Source organism: Lycium ferocissimum, chromosome 9 (assembly GCF_029784015.1).
Source record: "Lycium ferocissimum isolate CSIRO_LF1 chromosome 9, AGI_CSIRO_Lferr_CH_V1, whole genome shotgun sequence".
Classification (NCBI taxonomy): Eukaryota; Viridiplantae; Streptophyta; class Magnoliopsida; order Solanales; family Solanaceae; genus Lycium; species Lycium ferocissimum.
The window spans coordinates 49,625,399-49,635,897 of record NC_081350.1 but is presented as its reverse complement, the minus strand read 5'-3'; the positions used below and the strand labels follow the sequence as shown (position 1 = coordinate 49,635,897).

Here is a 10,499-nt window from a genome sequence, read left to right as displayed (position 1 = left end):
GACACAAATTATTCACGATAGTGAGAAATTAACCAACGAACATCTGTTTGTTTTCTTACAGAGAATTTTAAAATAATTTTTGCGCAAAAACAACCGACGGAATGATATTTAAAAGAAAACTAAAGAAAAAGCTTTATTGGTTTTCTGATAGGTTTTGTCGGTTATCTTAACGGAATACACGATCAAAGATGTCCATCCGTATTTCTCTTTCCGAGTAATGCATTTTTTTTTATTTTTTTTTGTGGTGGTGTAAGAAAAATAATTCATGTGTAAATGTATGCAACATTTTGTAGTCCATATTAAATAATGTTCGAACGTTGTATCGGATATAAATAGAGTAAGATAGTTATAATAGCAATACAAAAATTAAATTATTCAAAGACAAAATATCTTAAAAGTAAGTAATTTCTACATAACAAACCCTTCAATATGATGTGAATGATAAACCAAAAAGGAAAAAGACCCAAAGTACAACACTTAATGGGTTAGGGTGGCCTCATTTTGCCTTATCAGCTCTAGAGAAACTTCAAGTACAGGCCCGAGTCATTTGTAAAGCTAGAGTTTTTGGATGCTAAAATCCAAAGTTGAGCAGGAAACAACCCAGATCGTATCCTAAGGTCCCTAAACATTAATAATTTAATTATTAAAAAGAAAAAAAAAAGGAAGTGATAGAGCGATAACATCAGGAGGTGAGCTTGAAAGCAACCATTTTGAAGAAAGTGCATGTAATAGCTCATTGGCCTAGCTCCATGTGGTAGAAAAGTTATCAGGGCTCAGGTGACTCACTAAAGTAACGAGACCTTGAAAGCTGTTTTTTCAAGTGTCAGTAACGAAATGTTCTATTAATCGGAAAGGTATTTTATGCCAAGACCTGATGATATGAAAAATGAAATTGCTTACATGAATGACAAAAAATTCTTATATGTCAATATTATTAATCACACATAACAATCTTTCATTATTATTCATTTAAAAACAAATTCTATTTTATAATCACCGCAAATTGGCGAGTTCTTCTTCTTATATATTAGCTACCTGATGAACCAAAGGCCTAACACAAACAATAAAGAACTTTCGTTATGAACATTCGCTAGAACACACAAAACACGTGCTAGAACACACATACAAAAAGATATTTAAAAAATAAAATAAAAAAAAAACTAAGTTTATAGCCTCCTGAGTCCTGATCAATGAATAGGCATTAACGACCTTCAAGATAAAGGTTGGAATTGAGATAGATTAAAAGATATTAGGTGATTTAGTTCAATTTTTCGAGTCGTTACATGTTACAAATATGGTAGTGGAGGTAGCAGATACCTAATTAATAAAACAATAATAGTTTGGGGTGCGTATGGTTCAATTTTTCTTTAAAAGAAACCCAAATCAATTTATAAGTCGATTTTTCAAATATTGGAACAAAACCAAAACAAACAATAATTAAAAACTTAAACCAAATCACAATACACGCAAGCTGGGTCGAACACTGTCGCTATAAAAAGAAATTTTAAAAAGAAGGATATCTACACATGGCTTTGACATTAGGGCAAAACTTAATAAGAGCTGGTCCAGTTAGACGAATTAGTAGATAACCTATCATTTATTAGAGCATAAATTGAGGCTCTTTATGGTGTTTATAAGTAGATATGGAGTAATTTATTACTAATGCATGTCTATAACAGAAAGAATTAAGCTAATAGGCAATTTCATTGCGTCGGCCAAAGTACTTGAATTTTTGCCATCAATATTCTTGTTCACGATGCTAAGGAAGATCACCTAGTGTGTGCGATTGAAACTTTGGGTTGATCAAATTGCTATTGAAGGTAAATGTTTTTTCTATTTCTGTTTTCTCCTGCATATTGCCTTTTGTTATTTTTTTATATTGGGTAAGTGCTTTATTAGTAGCATATAACTCCTTAAAGTTATAATCTTGCTTTCCTCATTTTATATTTTCCATATCATATGATTTTCTCGGAAGAATTAGTTGTTCATTTGTGGCTTTTAATTATTTTAATCTAAAATGTTACTTGAGAAGTTTTTTTTTCTTTGTAGTTTCTGTAATTAGGATTTCTTTATAAGTTGAAGTTGTTATTCTTACGAGTCATAATGGTAATTTGAAAATAAATGATTTTTAAACCTTTTTTTTTTTTTGCTGTGTTTTTTAAGTAAACACAAAATATTGTCTCAAAAGTATTTATAAATAATCTTGGTAAATATTATGAGAGCAAGGCTGGTTATGTTAGAGGGTGCGGAGGAGACAATTAATGTGAAATGTCTCAAATGTCACTTACGAACTTGTTTTTCTTTATTTCTAGATTTAGGAACATCATTTCCTCAATTGTTTCCTACAAAAAATAATTTTCAAAAATTAACCAACGAAACATGAATAATTGGAGAACATTTTCCTCCCGTAGCGAATACACCCTAACTTTCACTTTTACTTCAGCCAAATTGTGATTAAACTAAACCAATTTTATGAGCCGATCAAACTGTTCAAATCATTCAGAAAGCAAATGAAAGTGATATTTTCGGTGCAAATGATGTGATCAACAACTTGACTAAAAATAGAAACCAAACCAAGTTCTGCCGATGAAGCTTACGTCTCCGATTTGTAATATGCGAGTACACAGTTTATTGTTGACTGACAAGCGTCACTTGATTAAACAAAGGACTTATAAACATCGACAACTTTCACTTTATAACATAAATAATTTATTGTAAATTCCAACCTGTAAAAGTTGATTAATTAGCACTATTTTTACCATGTATATAATTTATGTTTATTGCAAATATTAGCACTGTTTTTACCATGTATATAATTTATGTTTATTGCAAATATTAACAGCCTGTTTGGTCAAATTTTAGCGAAGCTAAAAGTGTTTAATTTTTTTAAAAAGTGTATATTTATAAATCTGAGTGTTTGGCCAAATTTTTAGGAAAAAAATATAGTGCTTTTAGATAGTAGTAGAAATAGTTTTTCAGAAGTCGAACAAAATAATTTTTTTGAGAAGCTGTTTTTTCCAAATTTGAAATACAACTTAATGTTAAGTGTGGAATTTTCATGACCAACACTGATTTTCAAATAAAGGGAAAAAAGTTCCCGAAAAAACTGAATAACTTTTATCGCCAAACTAGTACTTAATAAAAATATTTTTCAAATTAATCAGTGCAAAAAAGAAAATACTTTTTCAAGAAATACAATTTTTGCGAATTTTAATAGTTTGGTCAAACATGTTAAATGGTTTATAAACGACTGATTTTACGTCGTGATTACATAAAATTTATTGACCCTAAACAGTTGAGACAATAGTTTTGCTTAAGTGTTTAGAATTGTTTCATTGGTGAGTATAACTTGTACCAGAATTCTGTTTCACATCTTTAATTGCTGTCTATCTGGATTTGAAGATACGTACAAAAGAACTGGTTGAGAGCACAAACAGGATACAGTGCAGGTAAAAGTAGAGAACGGTAAGGACTCTCTTATTTTTTGTGGTACAGCTAATGACTCTTTTATGGAAGTGTTAACTCTTTTATGGAAGTGTTAAGTGTTATTATTACATATTATTCTCTCCGTCCCATTTTAATTGTCGATTAGCTTTTTTCATACTTGTTAAGAAAATCAATAAATATAAAGTATAGTTTACTAAGTTATTCTTGTTTATTAGATTTTTTTTAAAAAAAAAAAATTGATCAACTTTTTTAATGTTGAAGGTATAAAGCAACAGTTAAAATGGACGAGTGAATATTATTAATATTAATTTAAATGGCAAACGTATTATAATACTGCAACCCCCCCCCCCCCCCCCCCCCGCCCCGCCTCCTTCTGAAACTAATTGTGGTGTTTCCCTTTTAAGTTCCCTTAACAAAAAATTAATTAGAAAAGATTTCTGAATTTTACACATTTTTATGTTTTAAAATATAATCTCTCTTTATTAAATATTTACTCTATTTATATGTCATCTCTATATAATCAATGTGTTTGTAGTATTCAAGAACAATTACTAGGGTAGAATAGAAAGAAAAAAAATATAATTTAAGATAACTATTAATCCTACCTGTTCAAAATACGTATCAACTTAGCTTTTTCATTTTGGTTGAAAATAAGTGCCAATTGAAGAAGGAATTAATTTTTTTTCCTAATTTATTCGAATTTAGACCAGTAAATTTTTATGTAGTCAAAAAGTTATATTAACTATTAGGTATTATTTTAATTAGGGGTACTTTAATCAAAATAACAATTATCTTCTAAGATATTAAAAATCATGACAAGTAATTCGAGATGGAGTAAAATTGGATAATTTTGCCTTGCACCGCACGTGGACACGAATAAAGTGCATGTAATATAGGAGCCATATCCCGAGATTTCCCTAACAGTTTTCGTTTATACACGTGTGTATTCAAGTTGAAAATCGTATGTAGGATGGATTCTCACACAAAGAAGCAAACTCGGCATTAACTCAAGTGGTTGCTGGGAACCAGGAGATCACTCTCCTTTACTGTCTTATAGTTTCTTCACTTCGTTATCATTAACTCTTCCCTTAAAAACATGGGGAGAAAGAAAAGAGAACACACCAAAGATTGTGAAAACTTTCTTTCTCTGTATATATATACACGCAGATTTTGTCTACAAGAAAAAATAATTGAGAGAGAAATTAGTTAGAGAAGGATATGAAGATCATGGAGGAGATAAAGAAAAAGATGAAGAGATCAAATGTATTGATAGGAATGTTAACAGTTCAAGTGATAGCAACTGGATTACAACTTCTTTCAAAAGTGATATTAAGTCATGGGACCTTTGTTTTCGCACTCATGAGTTACCGTCATGTTGTTGCAACTCTCTGCATAGCTCCTTTTGCTTTAATTTGGGAAAGGTACTTATCTTTATCTTTATCTTCCTTCTTCTTCTTCTTCTTTTTTTCTTTCAATATTAATGATGCTCACTATAGTTAATGCTTTGTTTTTTTTAATGTATCTGGTCTGATAGAGAGAGCTTGAAGAAAGTAACATGGTCGATATTTTTCTGGTTGTTCATGATCGCGTTAACCGGGTAAGTCTTGTTTGTTTGTTAGTAGGACAATAGAGTATGGTATTTTTATTGATTCTAAGAACTAAAAAGGTTTTAACAACCCCGTACGGGAACTTGAGCCATTTCATGACGACACATACGCCGTTCACTTTGCCACCTTTCATAATTCATGACAAATGTCTTCTTTTTCTTTTTTGGTAATACTTTATATTGTGATAGAGTGAGAATTGAGATAACCACAAAGTGATAATACTAGTGCTTCAACAGTTCTATGAAACTGGAATTGCGCATCATTTTCAACAATGCTCATAATCCTCAACTATACATAAGCCCATTCTTTTGCGGTGTTTTTTTTATCCAGCAAAAGTAGATACAATTACATACAGTCCAACTTGGGAAAAAGTGCTCTCAAAATACTTCTTTCAACAAAGTAATAGAAAATTTAGCTAAGTCATATGCTAGTTTGTTTAGACTTCTAAAATTGTAAATTCTTTGCAGATGACAAAATCTTCTCGTTCTTCAATTCCTATCATTCCTAACGGCAAGTTCAACAGCCATTCTTATGGCAAGAGTTTTGGCAGTCTTGCCGGACCACCATTACTTGCACGTCTAGCATCCACATGTAGACCTCTATCAGTAAATACAATAAGTTCAACGTCAAATTAGTATTAAATATAAAAAAATGATTAAAAAAAAGAGTGTCAAATAAATTGGAGGTATATGTGTTATGATGATTTGTCTATTTGCACCCGATGTATTTATGGACCATGCATTAAGTTATATATATGTGATTAATTCTAGGCACGTTCATGTTTAATTCATATAAACTCAACAAGATTTTTTGGGTTAATATTTGGAATTAAATATGTATCAATGTCATGAAGTGGACCACCTATACGTTTTTTTCTAGTTTACATCATTTCTTTTACTGTTTAGCAATTGACATTCATATTAGGAGACTTTCACTTTCACTCTTTACTTTGTCGATTACCATATGGACTACTAATTTTGACTTACCAATGTATACTCAAAATCCATATGTTGGAATCTGTCAATGCAATGATGTCCTTTATTAGTTGTGTTCGCTGAAATGAGGATCGTTTAGGCTTGTACTATATTCTCTGGGCCATGGATTAGCACTTACTAGTGCATCATGCTGGTAATACATAACAAGCGTGTCCTACTAGCTAGCTCCTCATACAGACTTGTCTTTATGTGTACGATTTGGTGATTTTATGTCACTAATCAATCAGAATGTTTATGCTACTAAGCAATAAACAGCATTTAATTTGGAATCCGACCACGTGTATGAGTTTATAACAATAATCAATCAAAATAATTGTAATGATCGATGCTCCATGTTAAGGGCCCGTTTGGACAAAAAAAAATTATTTTTTTTTTTTTTGGATTCTTTTCTTCTTCTTCTTCTTCTTCTTTTTTTTTTTTTTTTTTTTTTTTCTCTCAAATAACTGTTTGGTTATTACATTGTAGTCAATTTTCACTCCAACTTCAAAGTCAGGTTTTCAACTAACCAGTTTTTCAAGTAAAACAACTTTTTCCCTCACAAAACTTCTACATTTTCAAATGAAGCGCATAGAATCTAAGCACAACTTCGTCTTCCAAATCTTTTTTTAATTTAGCTTCATATGGTATTTTTGTTTTCTTTCAAATAACACCCAATTCATGTCCTACTTAATTTCAATGAAAAGCTATGGTGATGTAACGAGCATCTCCTCATGTATATTATCCTAAGTTTAGATCTTCCATATTTGGTAAGAAACTACCTCACGCAGCATTTGAAAAACATACTAATAGATATATTTGGTTGCCACTATTTACGGCAATGATTTGTGGCCAGTAACCTTAAGGATTTTTTGGTATTAATCACCCTCTTTGCAATTAGGTTGGGATTCGGGTAAGCATCTTTTCAAGTATGAAATTGGACTAGCAAAGCCTTCTTATTGCCTCTGGAAGTTCATTTAAGTTACCGTATATAAGTGGTACTCCCTCTGTCTCAATTTATGTGATGGTATTTGAGTGAGCATGGAGTTCTTTTTTTTTTTTTTTTTGAAGAAGAAAGAAAGATGTCTTAGACAAGTAGGAGTATATAAATATTTCTTCTATATGAGGAAGTATAACCTTTTTTAGACAGAATAAAAAAAAATATATATCACATAAATGGAATGGTGGAAGTAGTAATTACTATTTGCTTCCCTTCTTTAACATGATTGGCATTAGTCCTCCAAAAAGAAAGAAAAAAAGAGTAAGGGGAACTGAAATTGGTATTAAATGACCTCCTTATTAACTTTTTACTCGGCTTCAACATTATCTGCAGTATTTTTACACTTACAGAAGGGGAGATGAAATTTTTATGCGAACTTGTATGTCAGAAATTAAATAAGCATGTCACATGGCATTATTTGTATCAAATTCTAATAGGGAATCGTGGTGAGATTCATCACTTCAAATACTATAACAACTAACAAAGGTACCAACCCCTGAAAGTTTGCAAGCTATTGTTATCCACAAGATCTTTTTGGTGCATAAAAATGTAACCAAGTTATAAATATGACTCTGACGTAGATCATTAAATAAACTAGTTAGAAGAGTTACGGGTTTATCTTTGCATTAGCGGTCGATAGCAACCATGACTTGAGTTATCGGTCCTGGGAATACTTATGATACGGACAAACACCCTTTGTCCGCAGCCTAAAAATCTGCTAGTCAAAACCTTACTCGTTTTTGTTATGATGGACAGAGCGTACTTTTCAATCTCCATAATGGTGCAGGCTTAGTCATAGAGTGTTAGGTGGAGGATTAATTAATGGGCCAAGGAACTAATTAGCCAGCCCTTTTGAATGGACCGGACCCAATAACATTTTCTAACAGACTCCAAAATTATTTTCTTGATTGGTCAGTATTCCTCCTCTGTATTTCATTACTGCCATATATTACTGAAACACTACATGTGATACTTAATTATGTATTTTACAACTCACAATCTGCAAGTGTTTGTGTGGTTATTTAATTTGGTACTGGCATTTTGCATAGCTTTTTAAAAGTTTTGTTACATGTAACAGGATCATCATGGCTATGGGACTTTTCTATTATGGCCTCAAAGACACAACTGCGACATATGCAACTAACTTCCTCAATCTAATTCCAATAGTGACCTTTATCCTCTCAACTGTGTTACGGTATGAAACTAATTGAAGTTTCCTCATCTATAACATTCAGATTTGGACATGAAATTCATATTGATCGAGGTCACTCGTGTCTTTAATTGTTTCCATTGCGGGTTGTATACAAATGTTGTAGTGTGGAAAAGCTAAGATTGAAGACGAAGGCTGGTAAAGTTAAACTTTTAGGTGCAATGTTATGCTTGGCTGGAGCATTGACGATTACTCTTTATAAAGGGAAAGTTTTCCATGTCAGTCATCACGACAAGCATCAAAATAGTTCCAAGGATCATGCAAATATGCTTCGTGGGACTATATTTTTGATGTGTAGCTGTATGTCCTACGGTTGTTGGTTCCTTATACAGGTAAACCTGTAATTAACCAAGGTTATGTAGTTCAAAATCGAGGTATAAGATCGAGTAATTTATGATATTATACCCTTCTTAATTGTGTGACAGGCCAAGGTGTCCAAAGTGTTCCCGTACAAATATTCTGCAACATTTATTATATGCATGATTGCAACTATCCAAAGTGCGATTGTTGGAGTATGCATAGATAGAAGGAAGGCCTCTTGGAAGCTGGGGCTCAATTTGCAGCTAATTACTATCTTTTACTCGGTAAGAGTACTTAATTATTTGCCCTGGCCTAACATACTTCCCGTAGGCATATTGTTTGGCAAAATTTGAATCAGTTAGTGAGTCAGCTTGGAATTGAATTAACAACATCAAAGCAGTTGCGGTGATTGATCTAAGGAGATAATATTAGTACCCGTTTGAAACGGGGTGGATTTAGTGTGTAAGTTTCGGGTTCATCTGAACAATAGTAACTTTCTCAGAAACTGTATGTGTTAAAAATATGCTAAATAAGTATAAATAATGGATTTTGAAACCTAATGAATCAACTTGATTGTGGTAGAATTCCGAACTCGAACTCATAAAGTTTTAATCCTGAATCTGCCTTTGGATTTCCTTTAACTGGGAGAGAAACTTATACTAATAGTGCTTGAACATAAATGCAGGGAGCATTGGCAACGGCAGCAACATTCTGCCTCATATCATGGGCAGTTGAAAGAAGAGGACCAACTTACCCCTCTATGTTCAATCCTCTTTCTTTGATTTTTGTAGCTATAGCAGAAGCTGTCTTCCTTGGTCAAGAGACCAGTATCGGAAGGTAAAAATACGATTTTTCTTCCAAGTTAATTGAAGTAGTACTTTGCTAGTCAAAATTTACGATGACAGACTCAAACTTATACTAGTACTAGCTATCTTGTTATGTTTAGTTGGCTTTTAGTTGGCTACTTTCATTAACTTTATTGCTTTAGGCAGATTTAAGCAGTGTAGCTTAAAGATTTTAGTACTTTTAAGTATTCTCTGTTGTACCAAAAATAAATTTAACCTTATTGTTGCAGCTTGCTTGGCATGTTTCTGATCATAGTGGGATTGTACTCGTTCCTGCGGGCAAAAAGCAAGGAGCTCACACAAATTGGATCGTCAAATGCAGGGGATACTGAAGCACCACCACCTGAAAATGAAGTAACGGTCCATCCTAGCCCTACGAGTAACATGGAATTGCCAATTTTAGCACACGAAAGTGCTAGATTTCAATCAAAAGCAATAGAAGTTGCTATTCCACCAATTCAAACACAAGAAGAAAAGGAGTGTCTATGATGGTCGAATTTTGTTTCCTAGGTTGCAAGGCCAGAAGGTAACAATATGTGCAGCAAGAAAAACTTAATATTAACAGAATAGAACAGATAGCACTAAAAAAACAATTAAACATTTGCTGATGGTGATGCTGCAATTTCTTCTAAAAATAGGACCAGTTTTGTCGAAGACACAAACGACTTAGTTGACTCTGTCCCTTTGATAGTTGAAGAGCCTCTTAACTCTCAGGTGTTTATATATATAGTAGCCCTAAATTAAAGAAGAAATTAAAAGCTATTAAATCTAGAGAGTCGACTTGATTCGGACTTGCGTCCTACTATGTACCCCGTCAAAATTCTTTTACTTAATTTTGTTCTAATGAAACTTAACTTTGTCAAATGACGACATTATTAAGACACTGATTGATTAATTAGTTAAATGATCATACTATATAATGTAATCACATACTACTGACTTCGTGGTTCAAGTTGACATTCTTTACTATGATTTGACTCCGAGAAAAGCGAAATTTCTTAACTATTTTCCACCTAATAAGTGGTCTAGCATAGTGAGTAATTGTTGAGGTCTTATTGTCATTTGAGAGGGCTAACCAAAATATAGAGAAAGTTTTTATAAGTAATACTCAACAAAGTG

The 10,499-nt window shown here is 32.4% G+C and overlaps 1 protein-coding gene across 2 annotated transcripts; it reads left to right on the top strand.

Annotated features, from left to right (window-relative positions):
• Positions 1-1,689: 1,689 nt before the first annotated feature.
• LOC132031184 (WAT1-related protein At5g64700-like) lies at positions 1,690-10,284 on the top strand. Of its 2 annotated transcripts, XM_059421061.1 has the most exons (9): positions 1,690-1,820; positions 3,403-3,465; positions 4,615-4,868; positions 4,982-5,044; positions 8,104-8,220; positions 8,342-8,567; positions 8,661-8,819; positions 9,221-9,372; positions 9,611-10,284. In XM_059421061.1, exons 3-9 carry the CDS (start codon positions 4,666-4,668, stop codon positions 9,867-9,869), a joined length of 1,179 nt encoding a protein of 392 aa, XP_059277044.1. In that variant the 5' UTR covers positions 1,690-1,820; positions 3,403-3,465; positions 4,615-4,665; the 3' UTR covers positions 9,870-10,284. The 2 variants fall into 2 exon arrangements, with proteins under 2 accessions (XP_059277044.1, XP_059277043.1); XM_059421060.1 differs by lacking the exons at positions 1,690-1,820; positions 3,403-3,465 and having other exon boundaries at positions 4,219-4,868.
• Positions 10,285-10,499: the final 215 nt, after the last annotated feature.